At 46.8% G+C, this 20,000-nt stretch overlaps 1 protein-coding gene across 4 annotated transcripts in view; it reads right to left on the bottom strand.

The window, feature by feature from the left end:
• col11a1a (collagen, type XI, alpha 1a) overlaps positions 1–20,000 on the bottom strand; it is an 83,125-nt gene that overhangs the window by 11,298 nt on the left and 51,827 nt on the right. For all 4 annotated transcript variants that reach the window (XM_042067698.1, XM_042067697.1, XM_042067696.1 and 1 more), the window contains 21 exons: positions 19,990–20,000; positions 19,796–19,840; positions 18,569–18,622; positions 18,253–18,306; positions 15,553–15,606; positions 15,358–15,465; positions 14,343–14,432; positions 12,228–12,281; positions 10,247–10,354; positions 9,854–9,961; positions 9,109–9,162; positions 8,920–8,973; positions 8,682–8,789; positions 5,891–5,944; positions 5,681–5,734; positions 5,515–5,568; positions 4,850–4,903; positions 3,520–3,627; positions 2,938–2,991; positions 2,759–2,812; positions 1,694–1,747 (listed from right to left, as the gene is read on the bottom strand). The exon at positions 19,990–20,000 is cut by the window's right edge and continues 43 nt beyond it. In XM_042067698.1, coding sequence (XP_041923632.1) covers positions 1,694–1,747; positions 2,759–2,812; positions 2,938–2,991; positions 3,520–3,627; positions 4,850–4,903; positions 5,515–5,568; positions 5,681–5,734; positions 5,891–5,944; positions 8,682–8,789; positions 8,920–8,973; positions 9,109–9,162; positions 9,854–9,961; positions 10,247–10,354; positions 12,228–12,281; positions 14,343–14,432; positions 15,358–15,465; positions 15,553–15,606; positions 18,253–18,306; positions 18,569–18,622; positions 19,796–19,840; positions 19,990–20,000 — 1,388 coding nt within the window. The remainder of the gene's footprint in view (positions 1–1,693; positions 1,748–2,758; positions 2,813–2,937; positions 2,992–3,519; positions 3,628–4,849; positions 4,904–5,514; positions 5,569–5,680; positions 5,735–5,890; positions 5,945–8,681; positions 8,790–8,919; positions 8,974–9,108; positions 9,163–9,853; positions 9,962–10,246; positions 10,355–12,227; positions 12,282–14,342; positions 14,433–15,357; positions 15,466–15,552; positions 15,607–18,252; positions 18,307–18,568; positions 18,623–19,795; positions 19,841–19,989) is intronic.

Genomic DNA, 20,000 nt, shown 5'->3' on the forward strand with positions numbered 1-20,000 from the left:
GTCACAAAGACTGTGTGGAGAAACTCTTAAATAACAAAATAGTTCTCAGGATGCTTTAAGGATGCAGACACTGCCTTGGGAGGGATGGAGAGAGCGTGGGGGGGGGGGGGGGGGGGTGATAGCGAGAGGGGGAGAGTGAGGGAGCTTTAACTTCATTTGATATGACTACTGGCAAAACGCTGACACAGCGAAAACACCTAGCATTTTACACAAAACAATGGCAGTGTGGCCATTACAAATTCAGAGGAGCAAATGGCCAGGGACCTGCAGAAATCAGACGGTGCTTTATTCTCCTGTTCTTTCTATTTTTTTCTCTCCTTGAAGTAAATACTGTTGCTGATGAAGAAGCACTTTCCCTGGAATAATCCCTTTGCCATTAGAAACTGCTCTATATCTGCTTGAACGCTGCATCGGGTCCCCAAAATAAATTGTTTTTTTTTTCTTCATGATTTGCTCCCTTCGTTCAGCACGAGCTCATAAATAGCAATCTGCTTTGAAGCTAATGTTTTCCATCACATTCAGTAGTGAGAGTGAGAAACCAACACCAGTTTAGTCTAACAGCACACAGAACACATATGAATAGCTCAGTATATTCATGACGTTGGCCACTCTGCCATTCTGCAGACCTGACTAAGTTTGATTGGGGAACTACTCCAGGCACAGCCATGCATTAAGTTTTAGAAATGTAACTGATTTAAAGCTTGCTTCATTTTAAAAAGTAAATAAACACAGCATGATATTTTTCATATTATAATGAAACTGGACTACAGATAAGAAATACATACACAATCCACTTTGTAATTTGTAGTAGGTGTATTGAAGAATGCAACAGAGCATTCATCTTGGAATTCCTATTCACTTGGGGAGAACACATTCATTTGGGAAATAGCTCTCTTTGCAGCGTATCCAGGCGCGCATCAAATAAGGACGGCCGCGCCAACAACAAAGAGAAACGCTATTGTTATTCATAAACCTCACCTCTGCCGAAGAGCCCTTTGGGCAGCTATCTCAAATCAAACAAACGACAACTTTCTCTCACCTCTCTCTGTCTCTATATATTTCTCTTTATCCCTCTCTCTCCTCCCACTCCTCTTTTTTCACACATTTCCATTTCTGTCACTCAGTCTGCACTGATCAATATGGTGTCAAGAGTGATATCTGTGTCTGACTCCGAGGGAGCCCCAGCGCCACAGGAACGGGGAAATGAGTTTTCAGGCAGAGAGCGACGCCTCTTCGTCAATTTAACGCCTTTTCAATTTCACACCTAAAAGAATAAATACCAGACATCAGTTTCTCAACAGGGCCTGCGAGATGTCTTCATTTCTGTTTTCTTTTTTTTCTTTTTTTGTGGCTCGATGACCAGCTGGATCTCAGATGAGAGCTACTTTCGCCTACTTAATGAGGGGGCTTAGGGTTTACGACTCCATGGATGGAATGGCTTTCTAGTATGGTCTGGTATGATAGATCCTGTCCCCTATGGTTTTCTCTGATGAGGATGGAAATGTTAAGTTTAGGTAGACAAGTGTGCATGTGTGTGCTTTGAAGCCTATGAGGCCTAGACACGATGCCTTCTTTTGACTACAGGGTATCATACATACTTTGTGTTATCCATACGCTTTCCATCTTGGGTGGTGGACAGTGATGATGTTTTAGAGGACGATGAAGATAACGATGATGCAAAATATACACTTACTCTCTTTCCGGGAGGTCCTGGTGGGCCAGATTCTCCAGAGGGGCCAGGGGGACCCTAAAGCGCAGAGGACACACAAAGACAGACAATGTGAGTGGACGGTGGAAGTTACCAGAAGACAAACAACAGGCCAACTAAACTAAACTCCATCTCCGCAAAACTTAAATGGAGGAGAGCTCGATCTTTGAAGCTTTATTTGTCATGACAGCGATTAATACATCATTTCCTTCACTGTTGCTTATGGAAAATTAGCTCTAGATGAAGAATCGGGCAAAATCAACAGAAGGAGCTGATTAAAAAGTCAAACTTGACTGGGCGGCATCAGAAACTCTGCTCTAAAGGCCTTTTACTGCCACTGCCGCTGCTGTGGCTTCTCTATGCTAGTCTCATCTCATTATCTAGGAGTTAATTGAAACCAATCAAAACAAATTTGGGCTTTGCATATTGCAAATGTTTGAAGAACGCCCAGAGACAGTACAGACAAAATGAGGGAACAGACAGAAATTTGCAAAGCTGCTCGGGTGTGTCATAAAAAAATCATCTACCGTTAATCAGTAAATAAAAGTCGGCAGTTTTCCCCTTCAAAGTTGGGGTTTTATTTAGAAAGCTAAACCACATTCGTGACACTTCAATTTAAATGGTGGATAGGAAGCAACTCAAGCCTCTCTATTACTTCCCCTCCTGCTCAATAAGCAGTGAGATAACACAACAAACACAGAAAGCTGAGAGTGCAAGGGACACACAACAGTTTTCCTTATCTCGATGCTTGCATGAAATGTAAAGTTAAAGAAGCTGTTCTTGGATAGTTATATTGTTAGTATTACATTTAGAATGTTTGATGATATAAACGTAATCTTTTTACTCTGTAAACAGTACAAATACAGTCCCTCCACTGTGTGGTAGATGAACATTCCCAGAGTCTGAAACAAATCAAATGAACCTGTGGGAATGTGAGTAGCTGCTCAGAATACTGCGTAGTAGTGCCTACTAAAAGCGTACATTAGTGGACCTTAAAAAGAAAGCACGGCAGCATTAGCAATGTTTGCGTTTGGGTTTGTGTGTACTCACAGCTTGACCGGGTTCTCCATCATCTCCCTTCTCTCCTGGTCCTCCATCCGTACCCTGAAAACCAGGAAAAAGAAATACTATGAGTTGAATGTGTATCTTAGCCTCACCGTATCCACAGCAGCTAGTTTAAACATGCTAAATGAGTGACGCAAGAGTCAGCACACATCTTTTGTACTTACAGCAACGCCAGGCTCACCAGGAGGACCGGGGTCTCCGGGGAAGCCAACAGGTCCCTAGCAACAAGCAAAGAAGAAGGTTTGCATATAAAACTTCATAACACCCAGCTCTTACAAGGAAACGTCTCAGTAGAAATGTTCTCTGAATAAATTCATGGTCGCTAAAAACTGGTGCGGAGAGCAAAAGCCCCAGTGCTGCAGTGAGCATTACCATAATAAAGGGGCCTTTCAGCATCCCATCTGACAGAGCCTTGGTGACTCCGTTAGAGCATGATGCTCACTGATGCTCTGCTGCTCCGATTTGTGTATGATTTATTACAGTGCATTGTTATTGTGCTTCAGCTACTACTGTACATGGAGCTATTGCCAGTACACTGTACCAATTAGCCTAGACCCTTTCAAGAGAGTTCCATTATCAGCATCATAGTTGGCCCCACAAGGCTTCTGTTTTAACATTCCATATGTTATCTTAATGCAGAGGAAGTAGATTGGGAACCAAATAGAACGTTCAAGCATTGTTTTTGTTTTTATTGTTGAAAGGGTCTATAGGTATGTGTAGCAAATAGCCAGTGCTGGTTCACTCACAGGGTTACCCTTGGGGCCATCATCTCCAGGGGGTCCCTTGGCGCCGGGAGGTCCAGCAGCACCTGGGGGTCCGGCCTCTCCCTTCTCTCCTCGCTCGCCTTTAGGACCCTGAGGGAGGCAAAGGAACGTGCATGCTCAGTCAGCAGAACTAAAAGGGTAATGGGCTGTTATGGCTTTTCCACCCAGCAGTCACAATAACTGATCCCAGGTCAGGTGGCAACAGTGTCCGATTGCGGTGACGTATGTTCGGGGAAGGGAGCGATAACGATAACGATAACTCCATACATGCTTCCTGACATCTCCTGAGTCAGGGGTCTGCTCTGCCGATGTTCTTTTCTTTACAGGCCCACTTCCAGTCAAGTCCACCCATCAGATTTTCTGATGAAACCGGCATTCTCTGTCTAGTATGATCTCTTAAAAATGACAGAGATGACTACTATTTACCTCACTGACACGATGCTTTAATTACTAATGGAAGGGTGCTCTGGAGATATCGAACCTGTCGACATTGATCAGCCCTGCCTTCGATCTGTTGTGTCTCCCTGAGAGCTTTGATGTTTGGGAGGCAGACAACTCGTCAATGTGAGATGACAGGCCACCACTAAGTCTCTAAAGTCCAGATAACAGGAACAACAAAGTGCCCACCCAAACATCTACAAATCTTAGTTAAGCAAGGGGATAGTGGACTGATTAGTGGTAGATTAGTAGCTCTCATATTCTCTTTTAAACTCTTTGGCCTGTGTAATCCTTTGCCTCTAACAAGCAGGAATTCGCCTTCTAAAGTATTCAAGTATTCTAAGTGGAGTCCTGTTGATTGCGTCGGTTGTCTTAGTGACACAACAGTCCATGGGGGTTGCCAGTAACGACCTTTGGAGGGTCTGGTAATTGATTTAATTTGGCTGCCATTTAAGGGCATCGGCAATTTGGAGGTGGCGTTAGGAGAGAGGGCTATGATGGGGCATCATCATGGGCAGATGGGAGAACTCAGGGAGAGAGAGGCTTTTAGCTGGATGTCTCAATCAATTTTTTACAAACACAGAAAAACACATGGCCAGACTCTCTCTCCCACGCACACATACACGTACACATGCACATACTGAGTGGGGAATATCATATATTAAAATAAATACTAACGACATACATACGTCAATCTCCCAGAACATGGAAATGTCTCACAAAGACACACACCGGAACACAGAGAATAGGTGCTGAAACACCCCCACACAAGCAGCAGATAGGGGAGAAGACACACACCGGAACACAGAGAATGGGTGCTGAAACACCCCCACACAAGCAGGGGGTAGGGTAGTAGGGGAGAAGACAAACTTACTCCAGTTCCAGGCTCTCCAGCAGGTCCAGGATTGCCAGCCTCTCCTTGCTCTCCCTGCCGAGCGTCACACACACACACACACACACACACACACAAACACACACACACGCACACACACAAACACACACGCACACACACACACAAACACACACAAACACACACGCACACACACACACACACACACACACAGCACAGGTTAGAACTGTCATTCCTGTCACACAGTCTGTAAAAACATTAGCCGGACTCAAATCATGATTAATGCGGCCATAAACATGGGCTTTATTAGCCTGTGTGTGCTTGCATACTGAGGTGAGCCCGTGACAGCGTTATGGCCTGACAGTTTTGCTATGCTGGCCGGTCTGGATGTGGTAGGGATGGCCTTCCATGTTTCATATTCTCAGGCCATTTTGCCAGCCAGGCGCTGCATTAAATATTGATAGCATTGGGACAGAGGCCAAACGGCCGTAAAAATGGACAGGGGGGGGGGGGGGGGTAGGTGTTGGAGCTGTTGTAAAAGGGACATTAATGGTGTCTGGGTACTAATTCAGACAAAATGGCTGGCTCCCCCAAAATGGAATGCGCCAGGAGAGGGGTGGGGGAGAGATTGGGGAGCTGAGTTGTTGTGAGTTGGTGCCCAACGAGGAGGCAGGGGCACAGGCTCTTACCTTTTCTCCCACAGGACCCATGCCACCAACACCGCCAGGAGGACCTTGGGCACCCTGCCAGTGAGGAAAACAAGGCAACGGTCAGGATATCACAAGTTATCACTTTTGTCTTATGAAAATCAGGTTTGTGTGCAAGACAAAATATACAGATGGAGGATTCACTTACATCAGCACCACTTGGACCTTGAGGACCTCTGGGACCAGGGGGTCCGGGAGGACCCTGTTTAGAGAGAGGGAGAGGAGGGAGGCGAGCATGTCAGAACGATCTCTACAGTAATGGTCTACAACTGCTTCCGAATGATGCATGCATTTTGCTTTGTTTCTCTCCAGCACAGCTGGGTCCTCCTAATGACACATGCGGGATCAGATGACTCACCATTGGACCCACGTCTCCGTTCTCTCCCTTCTCGCCTGGTGGTCCAGGAAGACCCTGAAAGGAAACAGAGAAAAAGCATTTACCGGCCGCTCTCCTGTCGTCAGAGTAATGTGCTGGAGTGGATGGAACTGAGTGTGGTCCCATTATAAAGTGTAGAGGGAATTAAAGGAGAGCGTTCATGGGTGATAAGTAAAAGGACGTCACAGAGTGAACAAACTGTACACACGCAGGCATCTGCAGCAGTCAAGCTATAATTCCACTAATAACTTTAGAAGATGCAGAGTCACATTAGAGAGATATCATTTACATATAAGGAGGCTGCAGCTTAAAACACTCTGGTTTTTGGTCTCTGCCCCCCCACACAGTGAGCTCCTTCCCTTCCAACAGAGCAGAACTATATAAAGATCCTCAATTTATGCAATAAATAAAATGAAGGAATAATAATAACGTGCCATGACGTAGATAGGTCATTAATGCATTAGTTTGAAAGGCACTGATTTACATCCTGTCCATGGGCACAGTATGGCTCTCAGAAGATGCACAGGGTGGGTTCAACATTTATCTATCAAATGGTTCCTTTTGTTCGACGTGGCAGGGAGGTTAATGGCAAATAGAAAAAGAAAATGGATTTTGATGCAGCCACTGAAGGACAGTAGGCTTGCCTGCACCTCCATTTCTCCAGATGGGGGGGAAGGCAGAGACCAAAAAATGCCCACGGAAAATGGAGGGAACAGTTAGAGGGAAAAAAAAGGCCATCAGCGTTGCTAGATGATTTTCCTGCCAGAGATACAGCAGCCCAAAGGAGGCATGCTGTTCCTCCACCCTCCTCCTCCTCTGGGCCCATTGGGGTCATTACAGAGGGGGGGGGGGGGGGCATTCTCCCCTCATCTCCCCACTGCTGAGCGCCATTGCTGGGGGTTGAGAGGGGAAGAGGAGTGGAGAGAGTGGATTGTTCGTTCCGGGCCATTCCGGGGGCCCACCCTGCGGATAGCACTGCACCGTGACACCTTAACAGCCGTCCTGTGGTGAAATGGCACTTATGCAAATCAGCCGAAATCTGTTTCACACCGTAGGGGCGCGCCGTTAACGGCCGGCGGTTTTAGAGGTGCATGCTGCATGCACGTGATGCCCTTTTGTCTTCTCACTTTCTACCAACCACCCCCCCCACCCCTCCCAACACCACCCTCCAATCTCTTCTGTTGAACGACTCACATTTCTTTCCCATGCTGCTGTGCAAATTGGAGGTTGATAGCAATTGGGAGGGTAATTAATGGGCAATTCAGTTTTATGCACACGCCTCAGTGTGTTCGTCTCTTCAACTCGGCGGTGATTATCTGCCCGATCCAAACAGGCACGTGGGAGAATAGGCATGGGGGAAATGATCGTGTTGGTATGGGGGCAGTAAAATGCCACTGCCCCCTCCACCCACCCTCAGCAATAAACCGATTCATTTTAGCATTTATATATTTCATCACTTGCCCTCTGTGAGACTCATCTGATGTGGATGCGCTATCAATTCTCGAATCCTTCCCTCCATTTGGTTCGCCTGCATCCAAACCTCCTTGCATGTATGAGTTATATCTATATCTATTTCAGAGTCACAATTCAAAGGGGCCCAGACTTCATCACCCGGAGCCGCTGGGTCGCCACAAGGACATCAAAAGGTCCAATCCTTGGCTGCTATTTGCACGGCAAATAGCCCGGGCGCGTCTCTGGCGAGCGCAGAGCTGGCGCCCGTACACACACGCGAATGCAGATGCCTGTGGCTTTTGGCGCGAGACGTTTCTCTGTACCACTGCAACTACTCTCTCTCAGTCAAAGGTCATTAGTGGCGACAGTTATTATGCGGCGCAGATATAGAGAGACAGAGAGAGAAAGAGAGGAAGAGAGACAGAGAGAGAAAGATAGAGCATTGCCGGGGTGGAATGATCTTCGGGATGAGGTCAGTGGACGGGATTAATAACATCAAAAGTGCATTACGCCCAATTAAAGTGCAGTGGAGTCCAATGACTAGCACATTTGCGAGCGCTTTAGTGGGCTAGCACCAGGCGCCAGTCCGAGTAACTCTATTATGCTGACAATGTCCCTTCCAGTGGACTGAGGGGATAATTCATTAAAGCTGGAATAGGAGAAGGCCCCGCTCATCAGGAGGAGGGAGGAATCGAGCACAGAGGAGTTGTGCTGCTTATATTTCGAGAGCCAACTATTAGTGGGTGGTGTTGTAGCAGCGCTTCCCTTCTGATTGTCTCTTGTTGCGTGCACTTCACCTTTGATGACTTCCACATTATTTTAGTCACAAAAGCCGGCAGCACAGGCGGTCGGATCGTCCTCTGTACCCGTCCTCCTTCCGCCTATCTGACCCAGTTCGCCGCCGGCGCTGTGCCAGATCAGGCCCGGGCATGGCCCGGGTGCGTGGCTCCCATCGTCTCAGCGGGTGTCTAGGGGAGAGAGCTGCTCCACGCACAGATCTAGCTCTTCTGTTGTTTTTGCTCTCTGCACGAGCGTTTCACTGGAGCTGTCAACAGCTCTTTGATTATGCTGGTTCAACGGAGGGGCAACACGCAACACTATATGGAAAGGCCAAGCAGCACCCCTGTGGATCTTACCTTCAAACAGTCTTTGAATACAGAGCACGTGGCTGCATAGAGGCTTTATAATCAACTGGTCTGTGATGAGTTGATTAGTGTTATGCTATGCTAGTGATATGCTGCTATTCATATCGGGCTATTGTTTGGAAGGCTGGCGAATAGAGCAGTGATGTGGAGATGGGCAACAGTGGGCAATGACTCACCTGCAGGCCGATGGGACCAGGGGGTCCGGGGAATCCTCTGGATCCCTCGTCTCCCTTCTGACCGAACATGCCCTGCTGTCCTCGGGGACCAGGTTCTCCATCGCCACCCTGTGAGGTGAGGTGAGGGACAGGACAGAGTTGACCACTTGCAGACTCGTGTCCAACAGAAAGCCTTTGATAAGCGAGAGACACAAGACGAGCAGACAAGAGTGTGTCCGTGACGCGTGTCAATACTCACAGCAGGTCCAGGAGCGCCGATAGGACCCTGCAGACCAGCTGGCCCGGGAGGACCCTAGGGGACAGAGAAAGGATGTTCTTATAAGAGGCTCATGTACATGATCTGACGAGAGTAAGAGGTCATTCTATCTTCCAGAGTCTTGACTTGACTCAGGAGAGCATGGCTAGAGAAAAGAGAATGTGTGCTTACCTGTTCACCTTTGTCTGCTTTGCTTCCCTTCTGTCCTGGTTCACCAACCTCTCCCTGGAGCACACAAACAAATGTGTCACAACTGCCCTTTCAACATCCAGTGCTGTTACCCCCCCACAAAAGCTAAATATTTTTTTGAAAGGCATGAAGCACAAACAGGTATTTTATACTTTTATGTATACTAATGCATGCTTTTTGTTTTACAAAAGTACAAAAGAGATAATTGTCTGTATCATAGACAAGTGTCACATTATCAAGTACAATGTATGCAACAGTAGGTACAGAGCTAAAATACATTAAATTAATACCACTTAGATCTAAAACGATTAATCAAACATCTTTACATAATCTTTGGACAGTGTGCTTAGTGCCCTGAACAGATTATCGATGCAAAGACAGTTGGTGCAATGATAAATTACAATATCTGGAAATATGCTTTAGAAATACATGGCACAGACAATAAATTAATGAATAATTTCATGTTTAGACCATAATTATCAGTTGGGGCTACTTTGGGAATGATGATGGATGTGCATAAGAGGAGAGGCAAGAGACAGATCTGCCATGCAGATGGCAGGGGTGTGGAGATGATGATGAGGATTGATGACTGGTCCCATCTTTTTCTAAGCCTGGGCCAGCCAGGCTGCTGACTGATGGTGGCAGCATTAAAACAGCAAAACAGCAGCCATTTTGGTCCAGTTTCTTGCCACTAGTATACGTCCAGGACAGCGGAGGGCAAACTGACCTTGTCTCCGTCCTCTCCGGGGGGTCCCTGAGGTCCAGCAGGTCCTGGAAGACCGACCGGGCCCTGGACACCATCACGACCAGCTGGGCCGGACGGTCCTTTCTCTCCCTGTGAGAAAACACCAAACGCCACACCGTCAGTGCCATTATGACTCAGTTGTAACACTGTTGTATATTAAGATACCTGAGCTACTGACATGGCTAGATAATTATAGTGGTGGCATCTTACACAAAAACAAACCTTTGTGTTTACAAGTTCTGTGTCCAAGTGCCTATTTTAGTTAACCTTTTCTTTCCTACTTTAGCAAATAGCTGAATCATGCAGTAAAAAAAGCTTTATGAGATGGGATCCGATTTGACTGCGATAGCTGATAGAGCGGTGTCCGTCACTCACTGGTGCACCCTTCTCTCCAGCGGGGCCTGGGGGTCCCTGAGGACCTGAGCGTCCAGACAGGCCGATGGGGCCAGCTGGTCCAGCAGCTCCTCTCTCTCCTGGTGAGCCCTACAGACGCAGCAGAGACAAACACATGCGTCAGTGACCCAGGTCTATTTACATGATAATTCTGTGTATGGTGTTTGAGAAGTGCTATTATCAAGGGCTAAACTGAGGGTAGCATGCTCTCTACAGATTCGTTGTGACGTCCAAGACAGTGCTGAGGGGTTGGTATGTTTATACACAATAAGAGCAATTATGTGTTCCCATACAACATCTTTACATATGAATGAGTGCATAATAATACTAATGGCACAAGGAATTATTAGTAATTTTTCAGACATTTTTTGAGGACATTTCAATGTGATTGTGAAACAGAGGCACTTCATGTGAAAGGATCTTGTATTAGAGACAAGATGCCCAGTCTGTTGTTCTCCTCCTGGTACTTCCCCTTCTCCTCTTCTCTCCTCTTCTCTCCCCTTACGGCATTGTGCGGAATCGTGGGGCCTTCAGGTCATCACTCAGCACTCGTGGGCACAGTTAAGCCCCGTGTAACAGGCATAAGGAGACGGATGTGCAGCCTCTCACTGCCTTGAGTGGGCCCTGCAGGCAGCCTTAATCTAACCCTGAGGCCAGCCATGATTGCACAGGTGTCAGCTCAACCTCTCCAGAGGAGCCCTTCTGGGCACTTGGCAACGGGGGGGTGGGAGGGAAGCTGGGTGACGAGATCGTTGGTTCATGTCTGATGAGTGTGGCGGTTGCTGTGCCGTGTTAAGGATCTGTTACCAAGGGCGTGGGTGGCATGAGTCTCTTTGGGAGTGTGAGCATGCATGTGCATATGACTGTGTGTGTGCGTGTGTGTGTGTGTGTGTGTGTGTGTGTGTGTGTGTGTGTGTGCGTGTGTGCATGTGTGTGTGTGTCATATGTGATGTACTTATCAAGAGTACCATTAACAGACAGCAGGGGGGGGTCGTTTCTCAGAGATGGCCTCACCTACCCCCACCCCTAACGAGAAGCAGGGAGTGATATGAACTAGCAGATATGAGCAAGTGATCAAAAAACACAATGATGAATAATGTGTGCGGCACAGTATGCTTTCTCTGCCTCTCTCTCTATCAATCCATCTCCCTCTCTCCCTTACTCTGTCTCACTGCCTATCTCTCTTTACACGCATGGGTTCCATTTATAAAGTCACAGCATCTTCACCCAAATGCAAATAGGCATGACAAATCCTGCTGAATTTCAATGGGGTCTCTGCCATGATGACTCTTGGCCCATCCAAACTAATCTCTCCGCTAACGCTGTCAAGCTTCACCAAAGAACAATTACTGAGAGGCACCACTGTACTTATCTGCTGTCCGTAGGAAAGAGTAATCCACACAGAGGAGGAGAAGAATGTCATTTTAATCCAGAAAAAAAGGGGCCATAAAGACAGCTGGGCTCTGCCTCTGTTGTGTTTAATCGAACTTGGCAGCTCCCTGAAGCTCGGGGGGTAATTATGAAGCCAGACCCCCGAATCTATCAGCTAGGGAAACCCCTAGGTGTGGAGGCGCGAGCTCCAACTTCTGCTCTCTTCTGGGAATAGATTGCAGCTGCCCCCTAGTGCCGGATGCTGTGCGTCGTGAGGGCAGATGTTCACGCTGCGGGGTGCAAACTGGACCTCCAAGCGGGCGTTGGAGGTGGGGAGTGGTCAGCTACGGTGAGACTGCGGGGTGCCTGACGTGGACGGCGGGGTCTGCCCACGCTTCCTCTCGGCCCTCGGCGCTGCGCCGCGCTGTCCGGCCCTCGCCTGCCAAAACAGCTGGCTAATGGCCCCATTAGGTCTAAGCGCCGCGGGCTGGCGTGGGCCCAAAGTGGACCCCTACGAGCGCCAAAAGCGGCAGTGGACATGCAATCATTTCACATGAGTTGAGGGCGAAACCATGGCAACGGGGGTACTTACGACTGGACCGGGTGGACCCTGTGGACCTTCTCCTCCTTTCAAGCCAGCTGGACCCTGAAATAGAGATAGACAAGTGGATGAGAGTGCGCAGCAGAAAACAAAGCTAATCAGAAAAGAGGCAGCAGCAAACACACATAACTCCAAACACTTTTGGGACCGTTGGCTGGATGGCTTCAGACTTAAGACTTCACACGCCTGTACAGTATCTCTGTGCAATATGTCTCTCCACCCACCACCTCCCCAACCCCTTTCCATAGTCTCCCAGATGCTGGACGCTATCAGCCCATACTCAGGGTACCTTTAAGTGGGGATTTCTTTTCGGGTGTCTGCCTGACTGGGTACACTTTTAATCTGGCGACCAACAACTGCAATCTATACAGCGCTATCCTATGGAGGGGGAGAATGAATACTGATCTCCCCATTAGCCTACAGTTTACAGAGCAAACTCATGGCGGGACTTCCAATGGACACGCACAACAACAGCAGGGGCTCTCACTTCTCATAAAATCAATGGGACCGAATCAATTGGATCAACATCAACATAAATTGCTAAACCAATTCTTGGCAACACAGAGTAAAGAACCTTTAAGATTGTTTAAGACGAAAGACATTTCTATTCATGGTCAGGGGCTGTTGATTTTTTTGAGTTTGAATATCACTAACTCTATCCAATTGCAGGACTCATTCTAGTGCTGCGCTGGGTGCAGTTACTTGGTGTGCACTGTGTGGGCAGTGGTCAGCCGTGGGCTGGAGCCGATCGTGTGCATGTGTGTGTGTGTGTGTGTGTGTGTGTGTGTGTGTGTGTGTGTGTGTGCATGTGTGTGTTTGTGTCCTAGACATGCTCCGCACCATTAATCTGCGGAGGGAGCGAGCCAGGGGCAGGCGCCGGCTGAGTGCTGCTGCCGTGCTGGAGTGCTGTGTCTCCAGTGGCTATTTATCGGCCTGCGTTTTCTCCTCTGGCTGCTTTTCATTAAGGCTATTGGAAAATAGGGGAGCCTAGAGTAAACAACCAAGTGGTTGGTGTCTCTGTGTGTGTGTGTGTGTGTGTGTGTGTGTGTGTTTGTTTGAGTGATTGTGTGTGCGAGTGTGTACAAAGATTTCCATATATATATTTAGTGTGTGTGGGCTAGAGGGATGGTGGACGTGTGGGACTTCTTTATTACCTTCCCCAAAGAGGTTATGCTTTTGGGTTGTTTGTTAGTCTGTTTGTAAGCAGGATTATGCAAAAACTAACAGTCTGATTTTCATGAAACTTTGAAAAGTATAACATGGGCCAAGAGAGAATCTATTACATTTTGGACTGGATGTGAATCATGGGGGAAAATCCACAAATTTAGTTTCACTTTCAATAAAGAACATTGCAGCATTTCACCTCAGCGGAGGTCTGAATCCTCCAAGAGCATTTCTGGCTTGTGTGGCTCTGTTTTATGTGTTTGTTTGTGTGTGTCTATGTTTGGGTGTGTGTGTGTGTGTGCCAGCACTTGCGCACGTCCCAACAAATGCTCACAGCTCCCTCTCTATAATGAGACTGGGAGGCTTCTCTGAGCCAATAAATTGCAGCAGCAGAACACAATCAGTCCACTGGCTGGCTGTACTGCTCTGACCTTGAGCGCTCCGTGCCCAGTGCCCAAGGCCCAACGCAGCCCGGGCTACATCTCTGTGTTTACATTCTCTAACCTTCATCATGTGCATATTTTCATTTGAACAGCATGTCCTAGTAGTCAAACAATAGAAATGGAGTTGGTGTTACTTGATGAGAGCCAATGGGTCTTCTCCCTGTGTCATTTATAGTGAGTACGTGTACACGTACACGTACTCACTATACACGTACACGTGCCAACAGGGACACAGTGAAATCACTCAGGAATTGGAAGTATTTGTAAAAAAAAAATGGATAATATGCACCGTATCAGCCAGACTCCCATGGGAGTGCACCGATTGCTTGCTGTGATCCATCCCAACTGGTTTTAATGAGCTTGGTGTCCACTGCATGACTGCCTAGTGTGACTAAGTAAACGGAGGAAGTCTTGGGGACTACAGGGGATTAGGGAGAAGGAGGAGGAGAAAGAGGAGGAGGAGGAGGAGGAGGAGGAGGAAGAAGAGAGGGGTACGTACAGCGGCTCCAGGGAGACCTCTCTCTCCAGGGAAGCCTCTCAAACCCGAGGGACCGTCTTTTCCAGAAGCTCCTGCGGGACCTGGGTCTCCCTAGGGAAACAGCAGAATCGAAAATAATGAGAAAATATAGAAAAGGGAAAATGGAATAAACACATTTGCAGTGCAGACACAGTGTGCAACAACATAGGTAAGCTGTACATTTTCATAATCTGACACCTCACAAAAGAAAGTATGGTAAAAGCCTGTCACGGCTAACTCTGTCTAACGACTGAGACATTTTGTGAAGTCTTGTTCAGTCTGTCACATATCATCTAACATGTGTGCACTTCTGTAAGATATTTGTACTTTCTCTCTCAACATTTCCGACAATGGGGTTAGTTCTCACAGCATGTCCTATTTAAAAAAAAGTGAGCAGTTCACAATGTGAACACGTCCACGTCTCACTGTGCTCTCCAAGCCCTTGATGGCTAACAATTTTAACAGAGCCTTTGAAGACAAGAGGTCCAAATTACACAGTGAGAGAAGTGTGACTGCATTCATTCAGACGCCTGTAGCCTGCTCTTTGAATAGCTCACCTGTGGCTTTTACAGAAGCATATTAGCTAGCTAGCTCTGTGGTGACTCAGTGAAATAATGGGAATGTGGGGAGAAAAAAAAAAAAAAAAAGTTAGCTGAGGTTTCTCTGGGTCACAGAGGTTGTGAGGGAAAAGGGCCCAGCTACTGTGCTTCTAGCCCTTCTGTGATTGGCCCGTGACCAGAGGTCTAAGCTGCACTGATAGGCTATCTCCACATACTGTATAGATGGAGGGAAGGGGATGGCTATTAGGGGAAAGGGAAGCTGTGACTTTGTAATGCCACTGAAATTGAATGAAACACAAAGTCCACTTCAAACTCCTATTCTTTTAGGGTAGTAGTTACTGCTAGTTGATAGTTTTCTGGTGCCCATGAATAGAAGACGAAGGGTGTGAGCTATCCTATGCTGTGTTGTATTGTTGTTGTAGTTGCTGATGTTTTACCTTGGCACCCTCTTTACCAGCAGCGCCAGGAAGTCCCTGCTCTCCAGGGGGACCTGGGGGTCCAGGGTGTCCTCTCTCACCGATGGGTCCAGTCTCTCCAGTGGGTCCCTATCAGAACATCACACTCGGTCATTCAGTAACATTTCTGTGTTTTGGAGATTTCCACAGGATCTTACAGGGTCATACAGAACATACCTGTGGTCCCACAACTCCTCCAGGCCCAGGTGGTCCGGTCTTTCCTTGGAAACCCTGATGGTGGGAAGGAAGCGTTTAGAAATCATGGGAAATGGACAATGGAAACAAGAAAGCACACAAGTCATAGTGTCATATCAAGTACATTGAGTCACTCATAGAATGTGTCATGATAAGATGATAACTTCGTATTGATTCCCTAAACATAGCTTGTTCAGTGCTGTTGGAACAGCGCATACACCACTATCAATGCTAGGCTTTGATACAAATTTGAGGAATGAGCTTCAGTACAATATAAAGGCAAAACAAAGTCAGGCTAACATGCTACTAGAAGTGGTGCTAACCAAACTAGCAAACATGCATAGCACATGCATTCAATTAAACATAATGTGATGTCAGAAAGATAAAAATATATCCAGATGTATTCTTTCAATAAGAATTAGTGTTTTTTTTTTACATTTATTTAATTATCATGTTTTGTTTACTTAAGTAATTGTCATGTAATTATTATGATTATTATTATTTTTGGGGGGATTTGTGTACTTTTGAAATGTTAAACATTGTATTGAATATTCATGCTTTCAACTTGGAATACATTTCAAATTGGAATAGATGCCTCTCGCAGGCATTTATTCACTTACTCTCACTTACCGCCTCACCACCTAGTGGTAAGAGGAGGTATCACATGGCCCGCAGGGGCAAACATGATCCTCGTAAGTGACAACTAAGAAGTCTTGGCTGCAATAATAAGGTTAGCAGTGCAAGGACACTACACAAGCAAGTGACACATAAAGCTCACAAGGGCCATTACACTATAAACAGATTAGATTAGATAGGTCTACAAGAAACAAGAATCTCATAAAAGCACAGACACATGATCAGATAGTGACTAACGTACAGTGAAGATAAAAAATAGAGCTGTCATTATGTATAAATTTGAGATAAAATCCTTACGGTGTTGCTTGCATTTGGCAGCATCTACAGGCTTCATGCAAACTGATTCACAAGGCTCTACTACACACATGCAATCTACAGAATCATCTGTGTAATACAGCAATCAATGGAAGACAGGGAGCAGTAATAGACTTAAAGACTTCACTAATGAGAGGCACAGAACACAGACACGATAATAGCCCCTACAACAGTAAACATACAGTACAAAAAACATGCAATTTGAGGAGTAATAGCAGTGGCGGTTCAAACAGTCACTTCTTGCCAAAGCAGTGAAGTACATTAATAGGTGAGGGCTACTAAGATGTGATTATGATGCTATGCAATTTTCTTCCAGCTCTTGAGCATCTTACTGTAAATGATTTCTTTTCATCAGAGTCATGATTTTAGCTCTAACCTTTTGTGTTATTACTTGTTCCGTCTCACTTACTATTGTTAGTGTAATCATGATGATGATTATTAGTTGTATTACCACTCTCATTATTATTTGTCAAATCAACATCTATGAAAATAAGGCCGCCATGAATCAAATATCATTGAGCGCTTCCTGAAGCGTAACCGCCTAGGGGCATGGAATTGTGCTGACGGGCAGTTTACGTAGCGGCGCTCCAATCAATGCACAGGGTGGACAGTCCTGGAGAGCTCTTTGCTTTGTAATAAATTCTGCCGTAGCACACGCCCTAATGAAGCTCCTTATCGATGTCAATGGTGGCTGCCGCAAGGGGCAGGGAGAGTGGCCCTACACTAATGCGTCGCCGGGGGTGTGTGTGTGTGTGTGTGTGGGGGGGGGGGGGGCGATGCAGAAGAGAAAGGAGGGAATGACAAGCAGCTCTGTGGTGGTGGCTCACCGACGCTTTTACACAGGTTTTATTGGCTCTTTAGGGTAATCTAATCTAATCAAAGATAAATGCAAGCTGGAGTCACAACGAAAGGACTGGGATGCTAGTATCTTTAACCTGAGATAAGCTCAAACCCAGAGTTGTTACTTTGATTGGCTAAAAGAACTAATGCTTATATCTTTTTATTATTTATATTCTCTTCTTTTTCACCTGCACTGTGTTTGGTTGTGTTTGCTCTTGTCTTTGCATGCTTTTGTTGTGTCTATTTGGATGTGTGTTTGTTCGTAACATCTGTCTGTCTGTCGGTCTGTGTGCATATTCACTGCTAGCGAATTATGGGAAGCTACAACTACCCAGTGGACCACCGAGGAGTTCATTATCAGACGGTTGCCAGTGTATTCAGGCCAAGCGTCAGTGTAAGCCCTGTGATTTTTAATGGCATCTCTCCTGGGATGAGAATAGCAGCTGAATGAGGTGACGGTGTTTATCCCCCCTCCCCACCACTGCCACTCCCACCGTTTTAAAGCAGACAAATGGGTCCTCCTCCGCCAGCTGGCTCCGTGCTGCTCACAGGCCAATTAATATTACAACCAACGGGTTAGGGACATTTCCCTGCAAAGCTCCCTATTTTTCTCTCAGCCAAAGAGTGTGTGTGTGTGTGTGTGTGTGTGTAGAGAGCGAGCTGACAGACACGCGGGCCCCTGGGTTGGTGTAAAAGATCGCCGGCTCGCTGGGGAGACTAATCCTTCCGGGTGTGAAAGTTGTGGGCGGAGAGGAAGGTTGGAGGGTAAAGCGTCGGCCACACGTTCCCACACCCGGCGGGAAGAGTCGGCCCTGAGCCCGCTGCCCGCAGTCCGCCCCGCGCGTGTGCCAGCTCGGGGGGGGGGGGGGTGCGGCACGGCAGATCACTCACCGTCTCACCGCGCTGGCCAGGGTGACCGGGCAACCCGTCCTTTCCAGGTGGTCCCTGTATAGATCACACAGACACACACGGTCATCAGAAACACCCTGGACATCACTCACACACTGCACTCATCTCTGATGCCTCTCTACTACCAGGAGGGTTACACTGCAGCTTGTGTTTGCGTTCATCATCATCATTCAGAAAATCATGTGTGTTTAATAATGTAACAAAGAATGAATGACCAATGAAGGTTAAACAAGCATTAAAAAAACAGATCAAACGTCGAATGTGGTCAGATAAATATGGGTTAAGATAAGATACTTACAGGGGGGCCCTTTGGTCCGGAGAAACCAACTGGGCCCTGGGGTCCTTGAGGTCCCTAGGATACAGAGCAAAACCAATGAGACACCAGGAGGGGCAATGCTATCAGTGAGGCCCTCACTCTCCCCACTGACAAGAGTGGAGCTCTGCATTACGCAGGCTAACAGCACCAGTGAGGAGAGGGATGGACATACAGGACGTAAACAGTCTGTCTTGGGCGGAAATCAAGAAAAAGAGTGGCAGGACACCAGACTTCGACTGGGCCATGGTCTGACATCACTCAGACTGGGAACAATCTGATTAGCCTTGCACGAATGCCTTTCATTCAATTTAAGTGGAAAACCTATATCTGATGTCACTGGAACCTTTGGCGGGCTGGGTTGCCATTTGGCTGCCAAAATCCTTTTGTTTGAATTCCGCCCATGACTGATCTCCAAACAGGACCAGACAGACATGATTCAAGCGCAGACTGTGACCTTGATGGTCAGGTGCAGATTTGAATTCCACAGCAGCCTAAAACGACTTTAGCTAAATGCACAGATATGTTACAGTATTGACATAACCATCTCTTTAGCATGCACTGGCTCACAGGCACTAAGACATGCAGTTTCTATGTGTTGGCAGGGAGTTGTATAATGCATATAAAACGTGACTAAGCAAAGTGTAATGCTATAGATTTCTATACAGAGCATAAAAAGTAATGCTGACAGTTCATTATGCTCACTGTTTTTACTGTCTGTACCACACAATGTAAATGGCATACAAATGACACAAAAACTACAGAAAAGCAATACTCTAAGCTCTATGTTTGTCATGAATCGAGCATTCTACTGCATGCATCAGTGAGAGAACAAAAGGTGAAGGGCAACAAATGAGATGTTTTCACTGAGAAATACAGAGTGAGAGTGAGAGAGAGAGAGAGACCAAGAGAGAAGAGAAAATAACAGCAAAACCCTGCACCCCACCTCCACATATTAACAACATTGGCAACCGGTAAGAGATTCTGTCATACTGTTTTACAACAGAGTGATTGTGCTGAAACGGCTGATGAGGTTTATAACAGATCTTCCCCCTCACAACTTTAGCTCTGCTCTGCTCCTAACACAGATGAGTCATCCACACATGACTGCACAAGAAAAGCTCACTCTCTCAAACGCACACTAAAGGCTATCACATGCTTTGCTGCTCTAAGGGTACAGAGAGGCACAGTGCATTGTGGGTAGGGACTTACTCTCTCGCCAGGCGGGCCTGGTGGACCATCATTGCCCGCTGTGCCCTGTGAATGGAAGAGAGAGAGACAGAGAGACAAAAAAAGAAAGAGAGAGTTTAGTCATTTGAGAGGATGTGGATGAGTGAAGATGGCTAACCTAAGGTCAGCTGAAAACAGTGCTTAGTGAAGGATGAGTGCACGGAGAGTCCTCTTACCTTAGGACCTG

Source organism: Alosa sapidissima, chromosome 17, assembly GCF_018492685.1.
Source record: "Alosa sapidissima isolate fAloSap1 chromosome 17, fAloSap1.pri, whole genome shotgun sequence".
Classification (NCBI taxonomy): Eukaryota; Metazoa; Chordata; class Actinopteri; order Clupeiformes; family Clupeidae; genus Alosa; species Alosa sapidissima.